At 47.6% G+C, this 19,447-nt stretch overlaps 2 protein-coding genes across 2 annotated transcripts; both read right to left on the bottom strand.

Annotated features, from left to right (window-relative positions):
* Positions 1 to 4,480: 4,480 nt before the first annotated feature.
* LOC138935143 (uncharacterized) lies at positions 4,481 to 5,449 on the bottom strand. Its single transcript, XM_070299571.1, has one exon. It carries the CDS (start codon positions 5,447 to 5,449, stop codon positions 4,481 to 4,483), a length of 969 nt encoding a protein of 322 aa, XP_070155672.1.
* A 98-nt stretch (positions 5,450 to 5,547) lies between these two features.
* LOC138935144 (uncharacterized) lies at positions 5,548 to 8,787 on the bottom strand. Its single transcript, XM_070299572.1, has one exon. It carries the CDS (start codon positions 8,785 to 8,787, stop codon positions 5,548 to 5,550), a length of 3,240 nt encoding a protein of 1,079 aa, XP_070155673.1.
* Positions 8,788 to 19,447: the final 10,660 nt, after the last annotated feature.

Below are 19,447 nucleotides of genomic sequence, written 5' to 3' on the forward strand. Positions count from 1 at the left end.
TTCCTCCATTTGACCGGTTTTTAAAGAACGATATTTTTTGCGGATTGATTCGCGCGTTTTTACAATCTCTCTCGCAATTTTCTCACGATCGTCATTGTCAATCGTCATCGTCATGTTGCGCTCGGACGAAAATTTTTAGACGTTGCGCTCGATCGATGTATCGATAGTGACTAACCACTTTACGGTATTGCAAAATCGATAAATCCTTTTCGATATCTTCCATTAGTCTGTAAACTGTCTTTATCAATCACTACAAATCCATACTTGTGCTGCCAACATTTCTGACAGAATGCGCGAAAATCGCCGTAAGACATGTCAGTATTTACATGATCGTTGTATACATGTTTCAAGTTTGTACCATCTTGTTTAAATAAAATCAGTAAATTTGCATTGTCCCGTATAAGATGCTTGGGTATCTTGGCATACGTTTGACAAAGATAGAAACAGTCGACGCTCGAATGTCGACCCATTGCAAAGTACTCTCTTATCGTATCTTGCTTATCGCACGCCACGTCGTCAAAGATAAAAATGGAATTCGGAAGCGCCTCGCTCGGTGGAATAACGTCACTATTATTAGAGAATGTAAAATAACCAATTTCATCGATCGATAATAGCAAATTTTCCAAGTATCGATATTTCGGTTGTTGAAGCGATTTCGAATATACGTACACATTCTCGAAATGTACACCGTGTGGACTTTCTATCAAACTTATCAACACGTTAGTCTTACCGCAATTCGAAGGACCGCAAATGATACCGCGTATAGTAGTCGGCAACATGTTTCCATGCTTGCGTATTTCTTTCTCGCACATTACTCGTGTTTTATCGTCAAAATTTATCACTTTGATTATCGTCGCTTGTCGCGCGAACCGCATGTTTGCTCTCGCGAATCTCAAATCAGATTTTGGAAAATGAGTAATCGGGGCCCTATTTATAGAGGCGCACCGAATCGAAACCGCTCAGTCTCAAAAATGTTTCTTCTTCTATCGGTTGACAGCTATATTCTCGAGCTTACCACCGAGCAGTTACAGATTATCTCCAAGATTGTTTTACTGCGAGACTTTGGTAGATACGTGGAACAATTGTGGGACAAGCTTCCCGAACATATAAAAGCTGACTCAGAGGTTCAACAGTATCGTCGATGCACGCGACATTATAATTTGTCGTGGCAGCAAACACATTTCGACGGTCCAACACCGTTAATAAAAAATTGTGACAAATGTCAGCAAAAATTATAAGAGGTAGCGGTTTGTTAAATCGTGCGATAAACGCACTTCCTATCGAATTACATATTCCAGGCTATCAGTTTTGCGGACCAGGAACTCATTTAGAAACACGATTGGCTAGAGGCGATCGAGGTATCAATCCATTGGATGCCGCGTGTCGCGAGCACGACATAGCTTATTCCCGAAGCAACGATCTTGGTCAACGACACGTTGCGGATAATATACTCGCCACGAAAGCGCGAACGCGTATTACCGCGAGAGATTCGACTCTTGGCGAAAGAGCAGCCGCTACAGCTGTTTGGGCGGCTATGAAGGCAAAGACAAAATTCGGTATGGGGCTGAAAACAAAAAAATCATCGATGAAGAAAAAGACTGCGAAAAAACGAATACTTCCTATAGCGAAGCGCGGTGGTATCTTACCAATTTTACCATTATTGGGAGTTCTCGGTTCGTTGGCTGGCGGAGCAGCGGGAATCGCGAAGACGGTGAACGATAGCAAGGCGACGCAACGTCAGCTCGAAGAAATGCAGCGTCATAATCGCGCCATGGAAGGTCACGGACTTTATCTCGCTCCATACAAGCGTGGACGAGGGTTCTCAACAGCAGCCAAGAAAAAAAAAATGTCAAAATAAAAATGCCTGCCGGTATAACAACCAATGTACAATTGGAACAGCTTGCAAGACGTATGCGTATGCAATTTTTTAGAAGTGTTTTCATGCGCAATAATTTACCGATAAACGGTGTACGACGAAATGAGAGTGGTATCGTCAATTTGGATGAGGTCGATGGTTCCGGTACTCATTGGGTTGCGTATGCAAAGAGGGGAGATCGTGTAGTATATTTCGATAGTTTTGGAAATCTGCGACCGCCCAAGGAATTAGTGCGATATTTTGGACAGAATGTTGCAAATATAGAATACAATCACACAGCCTATCAAAATTATAATCAAAGTATTTGTGGACAATTGTGTCTTGGATTTCTTCAAACGGTCGATGATCGATATAAATTTAAAGCCTGACAATTCACCATCGCGACTCAGTATTCGTTTGACAGTTTTCCAGCATGTCACTTACACTTACGTTGACCGGCAAGAGTAGCGCGCTTGCTGTAAGTTACTTTCCGGCTATAGATTTAGACGATGGCGATTACGAGCTTGGTTTAACGGACTTTGAAACGTATCATACGATATCGAACGTGAATTCTTGGAATAATAAATTTTATTTTGATAACGACGATAAGGAAATTACGATTCCCGAGGGATCGTACGAATTACACGCTATAAACGAATATCTCCGACGTGCAATTTTACGACATCGACGCGTAGTTGATTCCAACGATATTGTTGATGACGAAGAACACGATGAATATCCAATAATGCTTCGCGCTAATCATAATACGCTAAAAAGTGAAATCAAATGTGTCTATAGAATAAATTTTAGTAAACCGGGCAATGTTGGATCGTTGTTGGGATTCTCGTCGAATCGTATATTACAGCCTCGGAAATGGCACGAATCGGATGTACCAATAAATATTATTAGCGTAAATATTATTCGTATAGAATGCAGCGTAACCACTGGCGCGTACAGCAATGACAAGCTCGTACACACGATACATGAATTTTCACCGAGCGTGCCGCCAGGATATAAAATATCGGAAACGCCAGCACAGATCATTTATCTACCGATCGTCGCACGGAGCATTACTGATTTAACGATACGCATTGTTGATCAAGAAGGACATTTGCTCGATTTTCGAGGAGAGGAAATTACCGTAAGATTGCATATACGGCGGCGGCAAAAATAAAGCCTTTGACAAATGAAATGCTTGTGTTGAACGGAAGCACGGAGCACGCGAGAGACAATATCTTTGCGAGGGACAATATTTTTGCTAGAAGGCGAGTGACTACTATATCGGGTGACAATAATCAGATATCTGGTTACGCTAAAAAGAAGCTCAGCGCGTTGAATCGCGAGTTTTTAAAATCATTGGGATTCGTCGTACGAAATACATAACAATATGATTGACATCTTGAATATCGGAGATGAGCCGATCTTTGACGACCGTATCATCAAGATTGAGACTCATACGTACAATCCATACGCCAACACAACGCTTGGATATAGCGACGAGATACGGATACCGATACAACATCAAGATTTGTACACGTTACCATGTGAAAGTTTTCTATACGTCGAAGGAAAGTTGATAGTGCGTAAAGTAGCTGAAGAGGGAAGAGTGGTATTGGGAAACAATTGTGTCGCGTTTATGTTTGATGAACTTCGATATGAACTCGACGGTGTGGAGATTGACCGCAACAGAAACGTTGGAATAACTTCTACGATTAAAAACTATATCTCTCTAACAACCGAGAAAGGTAAAATCTTGGGGAATGCTGCGTGGAATATGTCACATAATGCTGTTGAATCTTACTTCAATTTTTGCGTGCCGCTAAACATACTATTGGGTTTTTGCGAAGATTATAAGCGAATTGTGATCAACGCTCGTCACGAATTAATTCTGATACGTTCGCGCAACGATAACTGTTTGCTCTACACCCTCGGGAAATTGTGGAACGGGTTAATGATGAGCGCACTACCGTGGTCCTTTCGTTGCAGCGCATTTATTCGCACAGTGATTGTTTCGTAAATCTTATCCATCACGAGCGCGATTAACTCAATTTCTGGCGTGCGAGATTATACGCGGGGCGCGATCATGCTGACCAGCCGGTATACAATGCAAGCGCGCGGCGGTAGTGCAGAATCGGTAACCTTTTTGAGAGCGACGACGTTCGCGTGGCACTTGGCCTAAGGGCGGCCATTGAACTCTCAGATTAGCGCACATAGGCCCACCGCGGCGCGGAAAGGGGCGACATCTCTGATCGCCCCTCCGTCCCCGCTCACCAGCTCCTCGATCCACCGGATCGCGGGGAGCGGAGAGGACAGGCAGAGCGCGCGAGTACGCATACCACCGCGGAGAGCGTGCGGGTAGTCGCAAATGCGCGATACGCGGTTTTCGCCGCAACATTACCGCCCGCCTCGTCCAGTGGACGAAACAAACGGTTATAGTGGAGCGCCGCCCGCCATAAGGTGACGGCCGGGTTGATCCAAAAAACAGAGTTTGTACGGCAAACGCGGAATGCCGTTAATAAGGCACTTAAAGAACTACGAACTACAAATGAAAGGCGCAGTATTATAAACCTTAACAATCGCGAGGCGCAAACAGCGCAACCCAAACTAGCTTAAACATAAAGAACTTTAGGCGATAGGCGTCGGTTCAAGTGGCAACGGGCACAGTTTCGCGACCGGTCGCTTTAGAGTGGAGTTCGCTGTCTTCAATGAAACGACACGGACGAGACCATCCGGTCCCGGGTGCAACGCGGTAACACGAGCGAGAGCCCATTTTGCGAGGGGTTGAAGCTCGCTCTTAATTAATACTAGATCGCCTATCGAGAGATTCGACGCCGGCTTCATCCATTTTCTAAGCTGTTGCAAATGGTGAAGGTACTCGGTCGACCATCTTTTCCAAAAATGATCGCGCATGGCAGAGGTCAGTGCCCAGCGATTTGTTAAACGACATAGGTGGTCGTCTTGCGCGGGTTTTTCCGCGATATTCACAAGGGGTTCGCCAATTAACAGATGCCCTGGAGTCAGGGCGCTTAGATCGGAAGGATCGTTGCTAAGGGCGTACAACGGACGCGAGTTGAGACAGGCCTCAACTTGAGTTAACACGGTCGCGAGCTCCTCATAGGAGAGTGTGTGGTCGCCGATGACTCGCCGCAGGTGGTACTTCACCGACTTCACGCCGGCCTCCCAAAGGCCGCCGAAGTGCGGCGCTCCTGGTGGTATGAAGGACCAGGTCGTGCCGTCATTGGCGAGGGACGTCACACTCTCCTTATAGAAGTCGGAAGCAGCTCGGAACATGTAAGCCAACTCCTTGGTAGCGCCCCGAAAGTTGGTGCCGTTGTCACTGAGCAATTGTTGGCAATGGCCCCGTCGCGAGGTAAACCTCCTGAACGCGGCTAAAAAAGAGACAGAAGTAAGACTAGTTACAGGTTCCAGATGAACCGCTTTGGACGTCAAACAAACAAAGAGACAGATGTAGCCCTTGACGGTCCTGTGACCTCGACCAGTCGAGGCGCACATCTGTACAGGACCCGCGTAGTCGACCCCGGACATCCGGAAGGGTCGTATGGGCTCAAGTCTTTCCGCAGGGAGCTGCCCCATCTGCTGGTCCGCAGCAACAGCTCGGAAGCGCGTACAACGTACGCACGCGTGGATTACGGATCTAGTTAATGAATTGGCTCTCAGGATCCACACCCGTCTCAGCAGAAGACTCCGGGTAAGTTGAGGCCCTCCGTGAAGCGACATAGCGTGCGCTTCCCGCACGAAGAGCAAGATAAGTGGTTGGTCTTGCTGAGGATGAGCGGGTGTTTTTCGTTGAACGGCAGCAAGGCTCGCTGAAGTCGTCCGCCGACGCGCAGCAGTCCTTCGTCGTCCAAGAATGGCCGTAGCGGCCTGAGGGTAGACCGGGCCAGAAGTGGTTGTCCCCTTTCAAGCCTCGTGATCTCCTCCTCATAGTCTTGGCGTTGAGCAACGCGTACCCAGCGGGTACGGGCCGAATTCAGTTCGGCGCTCGTTATAAAGCCCAGAAGTCGTTCCTGAGCATGCCGCGCATTGCTCAAAAACCGCGCGCAGAGCGCGGTTACTCGGAGTAAGCGTTGCATTGTGGAGAAACGACACAGCACGTCGTTCTCCTCCATGGGACGCGCAAGGTGAGTCGCCGTTGCGCGCAGCTCCTCCACATGACCGGTGCCACTGATCGAGGGGTGAGTGGGTTCCGGATAATCTTCGCGACCAAGCCAGGGTGGTCCAGACCACCAGAGTTTAAGCGACATCAGCTCGTCCGGGTCTATGCCACGGGTTGCGGCATCGGCCGGGTTGTCGGCTGTTGGCACATACCGCCATCGATGCGGGGGCACCAGCCCTTGTACCTCAGCCACCCTGTTCGAGACGAAGGTCGGCCACCGGGAGGGGTGGGCTCGGATCCAGCTTAGAGCCACCGCAGCATCAGTCCAGGCGAATACAGGCGCATCGTCGAGGCCGAGACCCTTGATCGTGCGATGCAATAAGCGGGCCAACAGCAACGCGCCACATAGCTCCAACCTCGGAATAGTAACCGACTTAACCGGAGCGACCTTAGTCTTCGCCACCAAGAGGGAGACTTGGATTTTGCCGTTAAGACCCGTGGTACGCAAGTACACGGCAGCTGCGTAAGCACGACTAGACGCGTCCGAGAACCCGTGAACCTCGACGGTAGTTCCATTCCCGTAATAGTTAACCGAGCGAGGCGTATGCAGTTTATTTAATCGCGGTAGTGAATCCGCGAACTTTGTCCACTTAGCTTGCAACTCCGTCGGAAGAGGTTGATCCCATGAGAGACCGTGTGCCCAGAGATCTTGTACGAAAATCTTCCCGTAGACGAGAACTGGTGCGGCCCAACCGAGGGGATCAAAAAATCGCGCGACGACCGAAAGAACTGACCTTTTAGTAGACGAGTTAAAACTCACCGAGGGGGTGACGCGCAGCGAAAAACTGTCAGTGGACGGGCTCCACAGCACGCCTAGAGTACTCACTCCTTCACGAGCGTGAAATAGTTTGTCGCTTGCTTCCCCATCCGGACACAGTTCCGGAGCGTTCGCCGCCCACTTGCTCAGCTGGAACCCACCAGCTGCGAGGAGCGCCACTAGCTGACGTTGAACCTCCATCGCATCTACATGAGTGTGGCCACCTGCAAGAATGTCATCCACATAAGAGTGTGAATCAATCGCGTTGGCCCCCAGAGGATAAGCAGACCGCTCATCATCCGCGAGTTGCTTGAGCGTGCGCAATGCCATGTAAGGAGCCGAGGATGTTCCGTAGACCACGGTCGTTAGACGGAAATCCTGCACTTCCGCCGTGGGGTCAGAACGCCACAGAATGCGCTGAAGGTCGACGTCCTTTGGATGCACACGAATTTGTCTGAACATCTTAACGATGTCAGACGTAAAGGCGTAGCGATAGAGTCGCCAGCGCGTCAATATCAACCAGAGCTCCGACTGCAGCTTGGGCCCTGCAAGCAGCGTGTCATTGAGAGAGACCCCGGTGTTCGTACGATGCGAAGCGTTAAATACCACGCGTATCTTATTCTCTTCGCCCGTAGTCTTGAAGACCGCGTGATGCGGCAAGTAGTATGCATCTTCGCGATACAGTTCCGTAGCCGGAACAAGTTCCATGTGGCCTAGTGCCTTGTATTCGTCCATAAAGTCCGTGTACAGCCTTAGAGTACACGGGTTACGCCGCAACCTGCTTTCCGATCGGACGAATATGTTGAGCGCTTCGTAACGATTGTTGCCCAATTTCAGTTGTGGATCCTGTCGTCGAGGCAGACGGAGGGTGTAACGCCCATGCGTATCGCGAGCGTACGTGGTCGCAAAGAGCGACTCGCAGTAGTCGTCCTCCGGCGTTAGGATCGGAGTAGCCTCCACCTCCTCCAGCGTCCAGAATCGCTGCAACGCCCGATTGAGATCGACGTCCGCTGTTGCAACGTGCAATGCAGAGACACCCTGGTCCGTGGTCGCCGGAACGGGATTCGACGCTTGGCCCATCAGCACCCAACCGAGTGCGGTCGCCTGTGCGGAGGGAGCGCCAGCCGGTCCCGTCTTCAGTCCTTCTCTCAGAAGGAGCCCATAAGCATCAGCTCCAAGAATCGCGTCCACTCCAGCGGGCTGATCAAAGCGAGGATCGGCAAGAGCCAATCCGTTCAAGTGAGGCCAGTCACCTCGCGTCACCTTGCGCGACGGTAGCATCGCAGTCAGCCTTGGCAGTACCAGAGCCGCAGGCAATCGGACCTGCAGTCCTGCGTCACGAGGCGAGCCCACCGTGAGGGCTACGGAGTGGTAGACCACGCCCGAGGGCGCTCCCTGGATTCCCGCAACCGGGACGTGGACTCGCCGCCTTGGCAATCTCAGCGCCTGAGCTACGCGCTCGCTCAGAAATGTCGCCTCGGATCCCGAGTCCAGAAGCGCACGGATTACCACCGACCTCCCCTGGTCGTTGGAGCACGTCGCTAGAGCGGTAGACAGGAGTATCTGCCGCCTCGAGGCTGCCGCAAGAGCTGCGACGTTTGAGTGTATCGCCGTTGTGGACGGGGCGTCCTTCGCCTTGGCCTGGGTCTCCGCTGTCGTGACGCTCTCGCCCGCATCTGTACTAGCATGAGAAGAGTCATCAGAATTATGAAGCATTGAATGATGCTTGCCTTGGCAACGTAAACACCGCGAGCCAGACGGACAGCTCGACACACCGTGCTTCAATCTGAGGCAGTTGAAGCAAGCTCCCTGTTTCTTCACGTGCTCCCGACGTTGGGGCACCGAAAGAGCCTTGAAGCGCGAACAGTAATTAAATGCGTTACCTTGACACAGCGAGCAGCGTTTGAACGATTTCTGCTCTCCAGAGGCGGAAGTCGTAAGCGCATTTACCTTGCCCTTTCGATCTGGAGCTTTCGTGGCCACGGCCGACGCAGACATCGGCTTGAGGCTGGCCGCGTCCAGCGCGCGGATGCGCGTGTGCAGGAAGTCCTGCAGCTGACCAAAGGTCGGGAACTCGTCACTCGTTTGCAGAGAGGCCTCCCAGAAGAGGCGCGAGGACGAATCCAATTTTTCCACTGTAACGTGGACGAATCAGTCGTACCAGTGGTCCACCGGACGCTGAAGAGATGCGAACGACCGGCGTGCCTGAAGTGCGACACTGATCAAGCGTTTGATCTCCGTGGAGGAAGGTTTTACTATCGCGGCACTGTTCAGAAACGCGCGCATGTGAGTTGTAAGCAGAACTCGCTTGTTATTGTAACGAGAGGTTAATTCTGTCCACGCCATCTCGTAACCCTTGTCACTGAGTTCCACACTGGTCACGATTGCCGCCGCCTCACCGGTGAGGCTGGCTTTCAAATATTGCAGTTTCTGAACAGGCGCTAAGTCCGGCACGTCACCCACTAACGAACGGAACAGATCCCGGAAGCCTTCCCAATCCAATTGTTCACCTGAAAAGGTAGGCAGGCTTATTTTGGGTAATTGGATTTGTCGCATAAACGACGCAGTGGTCGCGCCAGAATCTTGCCGTACATCAGCCGAGGCATCACGTAACGTTGACGTAATCTTCGTCTTAGCTGACACATAATTATCCTCCGTTCGCGTGTAGACATCGTCCTTAAAATAAGCGGCCGCCGTTGCATCCTCATTCTTAATCAAGGTGTAGTGGCCATCCACGAACCGCTGCCAGTACGTCTCCAATAGTGCGAGACGTGTCTTCAAATACGATTGCGTGATCTTATCCTTTCCGGCCTTGACGAGGTTATCCCAAAACCTGTCAATGTAGCCCCCTGTGGCTATCTGCATCTTCAATGTCGATTCCATGTCTGTAGAACGTAGTTTAACAAAGGAGTCAAGATTAACACTGCACCAGTACAATAAAACGAAACGTCCAGTTAACGTTTCAAAGTTCTGTACGATGACGCGGTGGATGCGCGTATCGTAGAGCGCGAGCGCGCTCGTGGTACGCGAGAGGCGCGGGAGGCGCGGAGCGCGAGCTCGTAGGCGATCGGCGCGAGAGGCGCGGAGCGCGAGCTCGTAGGCGTTCGGCGCGAGAGGCGTGGGGAGCAATTTCGCGTGCGCGAGCGCGCACGTCGCTGATGCACCACGATTAATTGTGCAATCAGCGCTTGCACTTGTGTCGCGGACACTATCGGTGTTTGCAGCACCGCCACTTTCACTCCACTGGAGTCCTTCAGCAGGCTGCCGAAGGTCCCGCGCGATGCTGGCCGTCCCGAACACTGCCATGTGGCAGTAAAGCACCGGATCGAATGTTCCACGTCCTTCCTTAACGAGACCGATATCGAGAATCCGACCGCATCCGGCTCGAAGGACCAAATGTTTGCTCTACACCCTTGTCGACCGGTTTGGGCGGCAGCGGGCTTTAAGAGTTCGCGATGCTGATGAGTCAGACACTCGAAATCGGGAAATTGTGGAACGGGTTAATGATGAGCGCACTACCGTGGTCCTTTCGTTGCAGCGCATTTATTCGCACAGTGATTGTTTCGTAAATCTTATCCATCACGAGCGCGATTAACTCAATTTCTGGCGTGCGAGATTATACGCGGGGCGCGATCACGCTGACCAGCCGGTATACAATGCAAGCGCGCGGCGGTAGTGCAGAATCGGTAACCTTTTTGAGAGCGACGACGTTCGCGTGGCACTTGGCCTAAGGGCGGCCATTGAACTCTCAGATTAGCGCACATAGGCCCACCGCGGCGCGGAAAGGGGCGACATCTCTGATCGCCCCTCCGTCCCCGCTCACCAGCTCCTCGATCCACCGGATCGCGGGGAGCGGAGAGGACAGGCAGAGCGCGCGAGTACGCATACCACCGCGGAGAGCGTGCGGGTAGTCGCAAATGCGCGATACGCGGTTTTCGCCGCAACAATAACAATTGCATATTTGGACATGCTTCGGCTGAAGCTGATATCGAATTATTCAAGATACAATGGCGTATGCCACATGTAATATTGAGCGAGGTCAATAAACTATCCTTGCTGCGCGCGTTGGAAAGCGGGCGATACTTGAATATCAGTTTTCGCTCTTGGGATCTATACGAATTTCCTCTATTGCATAATATGACCAAGCATTCGTGGACCGTGAAAGCCGCCTCTCAGCTGGAGAAGCCGCGATACGTGATCTTTGCGCTGCAGACTGGTAGAAAAAATGCTGTGTCAAAAGATATTACTACATTCGACGACTGCAAATTGACCAACGTTAAACTCTATCTGAACTCGGAATTTTATCCCTACGATGATTTGAATTTAGATTTCGATAAAAATAGATTCGCCCTCTTGTTCGATATGTATTCTCGTTTTCGCAAATCTTATTACGGATGTGATAATGATGATGTGTTATTAAACATTTCAAAATTTCTACATTGCGGTCCTCTCGCGGTTATCGATTGCTCGCGACAAAACGAGTCTGTCAAAAATTCCACCGTGGACGTGAGATTAGAGTTTGAGTGCAAGGAGGATATACCGACAAATACTACCGCCTATTGTCTCATCTTGCACGATCGCATTGTCGAATATTGCCCATTGACCAACGTAGTTCGTAAAATTACCTAAATCAGCAAATATCCCCTCCAATGTCAAAATATAAAAAGATTGAGATTTTGACGATCGGCAACAGTCTTACATCGTTCTTGCAATTGTACGGTAATATTATTAGCATGATCGCGCCAACGTTTGTGGATCTGCAGGGATTCATTATCGGGAGAAACTTTGTCGTGAAGGAAGTAGCGATATTGAGAAATGGATCTGTTCTCTCTCATTACTTTTTTGCAAGTCCCGTACCATGGCGTGCGCTTACAAAATCTGAGAAATGCCAAGCTTCATGGTTAATCGGACATCACCATGGACTTCAATGGGAGGATGGAAACGTTCCATACAGCTTCGCTAGGCGTTTGATTACGAGAGCTGTGATGGGCGCGACGGAAGAGGAAGATGGAGCATCTTCTATCGTGTACGTTAAAGGATGCGAAAAACGAGAATGGCTAGTCGATATACTTGACGATGATGCGAGAAACGACGTTATTATTGAAATCTTGGATGCGGACTATGAAGATATCACTTCGTTAAATAAGCTAGATGTTACTAATACTATGCGCTGTGAAAAACATTTGAAAAATTGCGCTTTACAAAATGTATTTAAAATTTTCAATTGGTGGACGAATCATCATAAAGATTTGCCCAAACATTATTTAGAATAAACTATTGTTAAAATATATTTTATTCTCTTTTATTCTTCCCTTTTCCTCTTTCATATCCCAGTATGCGAGTATTAAATTTCAGTATGTGACGTTAGATAGCAGCGTCACCCACCTTATCAGGCTATGAATGTTACATTTCGGTACATGCACATAGACTTTAAATATTTGAATGGTGTATAAATAATTGTTTTATCGTTTAATTGTCGTTCGTTAGCCGTTCAATTGTCGTTCAATAGCTGTTCGATTGCCGTTCGATAACCGTTCAAAGCCGTTCGATAGCCGTTCAAAGCCGTTCGATTACCGTTTAAAGCCGTTCGATAGCCGTTCAATAACCGTTCGATAGTCGTTCAAAGCCGTTCAATAGCCGTTCAATAGTCGTTCAAAAGCCGTTCAATAGCTGTTCGATAGCCGTTCAAAAGCCGTTCGATAGTCGTTCAAAGCCGTTCGATAGTCGTTCAAAGCTGTTCAATAGCCGTTCAAAGCCGTTCAAAAGCTGTTCAATAGCCGTTTGATAGTCATTCAAAGCTGTTCGATAGCCGTTCAATAGCCGTTCATAGCCATTCGATTGCCGTTCGATAGTGGTTTACATATTATAATAATATATTATTCATATTTAAAAGACTTTAGATATTTGCTCGTGGAAACATGCTAACTTTTGTTTTGTTATCAAGAGCTGAGAGTAAGCGTTCTTCGTAAGTGATACATCTCCTACTCTAAAATGTTTGAGACAATGCCTTTTCCTACATGCACGCCTCGCGCTATCTCTGTCACACCTACTCGCGGCATCGTACCTTCGCGTTCCCTCTTCCCCGCGGCCCCCGCACCTACCGTTCCGCCGCGGTCCCCCTTCCCCTCTCCGCAGCCCCCGCGCCTACCGTTCCGCCGCGGTCCCCTCCCCCTCTCCGCGGACTCCGCGCCTACCGTTCCGCCGCGGTCCCCCCCCGCGTGACGTCATTCCCACCCCCGTGACGTCATTCCCACCCCCGTGACGTCATACCCATCCCCATGACGTCATTCCCATCCCGTGACGTTATACCCCCCACCCTGACGTCATTCCCACCACGTGACGTCACCCCCCCCCGTGACGTCATACCCCCCGCGCCGGTTTCCCCTCGCCCCTCACCCTCCCTCAGAGGACCATGGCTTAGAACCGGCCTAGATACACTACTAACGGCGTTCGCGTTATGGGCGGCGAACTCGTCGCTAACTTTCGCGCGCGACCCGTTACACCCCGATATATTGATATCGTATCGAACAGGCGCGCACACTTACGCGAATCGTCGAAACGTCGGTATTTGCCCGGCGGCCTTCGACGGGTCCGGGAGGAGCCCTAGCTCACGCGTTCTTTCCCTCTGGAACGATCGACTTCACATCGGAGATACACGTCGACGATTCCGAACCGTGGCACGTGTATCTAAACAAAAATCCTCCCGACACGCATCACCTGCTACAAACGCTAATGCACGAGATCGGCCACGCATTGGGTCTACAGCATAGCATGCGCAATGACTCTATAATGTTCCCGTACATACCCGACATCGAGAATCAATTTCCAGTTAAGCTGAGCATAGAAGACATTGTCGCTATACAGAATCTGTACGGATCTCATGACGACGGAAACTATCCGACGGCGACTCCCGCGACCACCGCGGCGCCCGCGACGACGAGCGTCGCGCCGACCGACCCAGCGCGCGCGGATCTATGTGCATTGCGGCGCGTGGACGCCGCGCTAATAATGAATCATCGATTATATATAGCTAATCGCCGCAACGTATGGTCGGTCGACATGACCGAGAAACGCTACGGTAGACCCATGACGCTCACGGATTACGCGACGTTTCTACCGGCGAATTTCACGCGTCTATCCGCCGCGTATCGAAGACCCTCGGGCGATCTCGCGCTATTCGCGAACGATTCGATCTACCTCGCGGAATATCCTAGTCTTAAACTAAAATCGGGTTGGCCGAGATATCTCCACGATATCGGACTTTCCCGAAACATTAAAATCAACGCAGCGATAAATACGCACACGGGACGAACCTACGCTATATACGACGATGATAAAGTCGCGGAAATCGACAAGTGTCACATGATAGTCGTTAGACACGCTCCATTAAAAGATATATTTCCCGGAATTCCGTCCGCGATAACGTCGGCCTTCCGATACATCGATGGTAATCTATATTTCTTCGCCAAACGTCAGTTCTATGCCTTCAACGAATTCACAAATATCGTAACCTCGGCGGGTCCTTTCGATCTACGCGCGCTCGGCATCGAGTGTCTTACGGAGAGTGGCCTTCACTTGGACACAGTACAATTGGACACGGTGCAAATGGACACGTTACAAATGGACACGAGATTTTGCACACAGTTCAATTGGACACAGTAATTTTGGATACAGTAGCTTTTGGACACATAAGAAAATACGCATCGTTTACTTGGACACCGCTCAATTGGACACTGTTCATTTGGACACCGTTCGTTTGGACACAGAAAGATGCGCACCGTTCATTTGGACACCGTTCGTTTGGACACCGTTATTTGCCCACCGTTCGTTTGGACACCGTTCATTTGCCCACCGTTCGTTTGGACACCGTTCATTTGCCCACTGTTCGTTTGGACACCGTTCATTTGCCCACCGTTCGTTTGGACACCGTTCATTTGCCCACCGTTCGTTTGGACACCGTTCATTTGTACACAGAAACATGCGCACTGTTTATTTGAATATGTAACAGATGGAGAGAAATAAAAATCATTTTGGGAAAATATAATCAGTATTCTTATAACACTTTATACTGGTAAATCAATGTAAAATATGAAATCGTGAAAAGGAGATACATTTGAAGGTTATAATATCTGTCAAAATAAAATATATTCATACTTATATATCTCTGATACAGATGTCATTAATTTTACATTGCTTTTAGCACTTTGTTTAGCCTTTCGCATATTTGGATGTCATGCATGGATACAGTGGGTTCCGCCCCCCCTGCGGGGGGGCTCCACTTCCGGAAGATATAACCTAACCCAAACCTATTTCTTATTTAAAACAAAAATTTGGTGTGGATTACGTCGTATAACTTAAATCAAATTTTGGTGTCCAAACGATCGGTGTCCAAACGAACGGTGGGCAAATGAACGGTGTCCAAACGAACGGTGGGCAAATGAACGGTGTCCAAACGAACAGTGGGCAAATGAACGGTGTCCAAACGAACGGTGGGCAAATAACGGTGTCCAAACGAACGGTGTCCAAATGAACGGTGCGCATCTTTCTGTGTCCAAACGAACGGTGTCCAAATAAACAGTGTCCAATTGAGCGGTGTCCAAGTAAACGATGCGTATTTTCTTATGTGTCCAAAAGCTACTGTATCCAAAATTACTGTGTCCAAATGCACTGTGTCCAATTGAACCGTGTGCAAAATCTCGTGTCCATTTGTAACGTGTCCATTTGCACCGTGTCCAATTATACTGTGTCCAAGTGCACCACTCCCTCTTACGGATGGACTGCTAAGGCAATTGCGCGATCTCCTTAGTCGCGTCTATCGTCTCAGCGACGCGACCGAGAGAGAGAGGATCGACGATGAGAACGACTAGAGCGACCCTACCGTTATTTTTTAAAAATAGAATATATAAGAGAAAACACGCGAAAGGGGAAGAAGCAATCTCTACGCGAGTAAATAAAGACCGTCCATCCGTTAAACACTTCATTATTGACGGAGAACACCGAAGCTAACGCGCGAAAAAGAACAAACGAGAAAGAACGAGAAAGAACGAGCAACGATGTACGCGACAATGGGGGGGACAACCGCAGCAGCAACACTCATTCGACGATCGATCGAGACTAACCGAACGAGACCGCGAAGATAGCGCGGAATACGCTAAAAAAGCTAAAATGGACAATGGGTAAGACTATCAAACATTTATTCGAACTAATAATTCGCTAGCACCGTTTCTCTCATCGCTCATATCTATTTTTAGACGAGATCGCGATCGGACGCCAAGACACGACGCAGACGTCTCGGTCGCGCGACCGCTCAGAATCTTAGGAAGACGCTATCCATTGACCAAAACCGCATATAAACATCTGGAAATTAGCGTTAACGTCAGCCGACCCTCTTTCGTAGAAATCGTCCTCGGAGATTGTCACGGCAAAGAGATTTCGCTAACGCCGGATACGTGGAAGGAACTGCTCGATCTACGACCCGCGCTTCTGTCGCACTTTCGCTCCGACGAGCGCGACGAGGCGCGCCCGACGCCAATACATATCGGACAGTTGACGCTACGATTCGGCAAACTCAACAATCTCCGAATACTTCGTCTCGAAACGCCTAAAATTCGTCGAGCCGTATCGAAAAGCACCGTCGTAAATATATTAAATCTGGAACTTTGCGTCAACCGCATTGTTGCATCTTTAAGCGGTTTAACCGCGCGCGTGGACAACAAGCTAACTCGTTTCCTCGACATCGCGGCAAGCGCTCGCGATAAGGCGCTTATTCCCGCGATGATACGCGAGAACGATAACTTCGACCGCAACGATATAATCGATTGCGAACTGCAGGCTCTGCTCTTCGGAGAATCGTGATACGCTTACTCGCGTACTCGTATTATCGTATTATTAATATATTAAAAAATTTGTAAAAGAAAACAATAAAAACACTTCTCCTCTTTCGCTAGAACGACGATATCTTTTTATTTCACGACCTTTCGAAAATTCGCCATCTCGCTAAAGCGACAAGCGCGCTCGTATCGCCGCTAACGCGCGCCTCGAGAAGAGGAGAGCGACGAGGGACGCCCCTCCGTCCGCTCGACCGCCCACCGACGATCCCCCGCCCCCTCGACGCCGGGCGCCCGCCGCCCGCTCGCGGATCGCGCGCTAGAAGCGGCGCGCCCCCCTAAAGAATCGCGACAGCGGATCGCGCGCTAGAAGCGGCGCGCGCCCCTAAAAAACGAGTCGCGTCAAGGTCGAATCGAGAAGAACCGCCACCCCCCGAGCGCCATCTCTCGAGCGCTCTCGGCGACTCGTACCCACCGCTTTCCCCCGGCCGTGCTTCCCCTCTCACCCTACTTACCCCTCCATACACCCGCCCAGCCCGATCTCCATCCCTCGGGCGCCTACAAACTGCTCCGAAACTATCTCTCTCTCTTCCTCCCCAACGGTAACCTCTCTCTCACACTCACAACAAACTGAGCCAAAACCGGCCATACTATCCTACTACCTAAACTTTAACTAAATTTTCAGATTTTATAACCTAAAATTATTTGCATGTCAAATGGATTAATATTAATATTAATATTTAGTTATGAGTAATATCTTTTATGTTATTAATAATCAAAATGTATATTTTCTGAGTGTATTCAAATATTAATATAAATAATTTTTAGTGGTATTAATATTTTTAGTTTTTTTTATATAAGATAATTTAGATGCATATTTTAATATTGTTAATTTCTATTATAACATCATAAACAAAATTATAGATTCTGAAGTAAAATGGCCTGTTGCATCAAAGAATGCAATTCAAGAAGAGATCAAAATGGATCAGCAAAAAAAAGCTTTTTTACAGCTCGCACAATAAGTTATTTATGTTGTAAGGAATAACATTTTTATTTAAATTTTTTCCAAAATTATTATATGCATATATACTTTATGTGTATTATATTTAAAAGTAGAAATTTAATTTCTTTTATAGAATATGTTTATGCCTTGGTACAATGTTTTGTGTACTAAAAATATAAAAATAAATAAGAATAGTAGAATTTGTGAACTGCACTTTAAGTCAGAAGAAATTATTAAAGAAGATGCTTTTTTACAAGTCGATAGAAAAGTCATTTATGTGAAAAGAAAAAATCTAAAATTAAAAGGAGTAGTTCCTTCAATTTTTCCAAAAAATATATCATATTGTCAGCAGATAGAACATAATAATAGTGATGATGTTATGTTTTCTTCAACTGAATGTGAAACCTCAGAAACAATTTCACATTCAGCGGAAGAACCAATTCCTTCTACGTCGCATGGGATAAATAAGACATTGCAAATAGAAGATAAATTTTTTGTATCAACAAAAGAAACAATTAAGTTTTCTGTTGAAGATATGAACGTTGCAAAAATATTGAGATCCCTACAAGTTATTGGTTTGTCTTAAAATATAGGATAAATTATTTGACCAACATGTCCATATCATACAACTATCATTAAAAATTTAATTAATAATAACTATCATTAATAATTTAAATTAATATATATATATGTATGTATATTTACATCTATAATGTATTAATATGTTATTACTATATAAAAAATAGGTATTTATTGAAGATAACGAAATTTCTTTTGACACGAAAATGATTAATAACATACAAGTGTTACGTCCTGGCGACTCCACGATTCCTTTCTTCCGCGACGTTGCGGTAACTATCGTCAGTTGGTGATAAGAACGAACCGTTCAATAAGCAAAGCATCTTGTGCCATACGTTTCTTTTAAACACTGACATTTGTCAGTAACAATATCCACGAGTATCCGTGGGAAAGACACAAGGAAATCGGTGATGGAAACCATGCTGGTCTCGAGATAAATAAAAAATAACAGCTACCCCTTGCAATAGAATTTCCGGCGGAAGGACAACGAGATAACAAGAACTTTTAACGAAATGTTTAATAAACTCAGCTGCATTAATACTGATAATAATTTTCTAACGGACAAGTAATAAACACAGCTGCATCAACGTTGACAAAAATAATTATAAGGAAGTAAGACCCTTTTCTAATCAGACTATGTGCGCGAGGTTCCCCCGGAAAGGCTAATGTTTAAAGAACTTTTGAACTAATATGGAACTCACCAACCGACGGTCAGCACGGTTAAAAATACGAAAATAGAAGATACCCCTTGCCGAATGAGGACACTGGCACGATTCTAATTCGTTAAAATCTTGAAGAATCCCTACTTTTGCATAATTTCAATTCGTTAAAGTTTTGAAAAATCCCACTCTTAAAATTAGAAGACGCCCTCAAAAAAGGGTTATATAAAAGAAAGAACTCGTAAGACTGGGCATTATTATACACGCATTATTATTCAGGCATTATTATTCAGGCATTATTATTCAAGTACCGATTATTCAAGTACGCATTATTCAAGTACCGATTATTCAAGTACGCATTATTCAAATTCAGAGATTCATAGATTCAGTGCCGGGCAATTAGTCTCGTGTGCGCGCATTAAGAGAAAAAAAACTCAAAGAGTGACTAGTTCAACATCAGTGTCCTCATCTTGGCGTCGTCTCCAGGGCAACCCGGCACCCGCACAGCATTACACGTTAGCGAAGGACGACAAGTTTGTCAACTTATTCAACCAATTAAGGGTCAGCAAAGAAAGTAGGTTTCTATAATT

This window comes from Polyergus mexicanus, unplaced genomic scaffold (assembly GCF_030449975.1).
Source record: "Polyergus mexicanus isolate NDT 795.1 unplaced genomic scaffold, iyPolMexi1.0 SCAF_7, whole genome shotgun sequence".
Classification (NCBI taxonomy): Eukaryota; Metazoa; Arthropoda; class Insecta; order Hymenoptera; family Formicidae; genus Polyergus; species Polyergus mexicanus.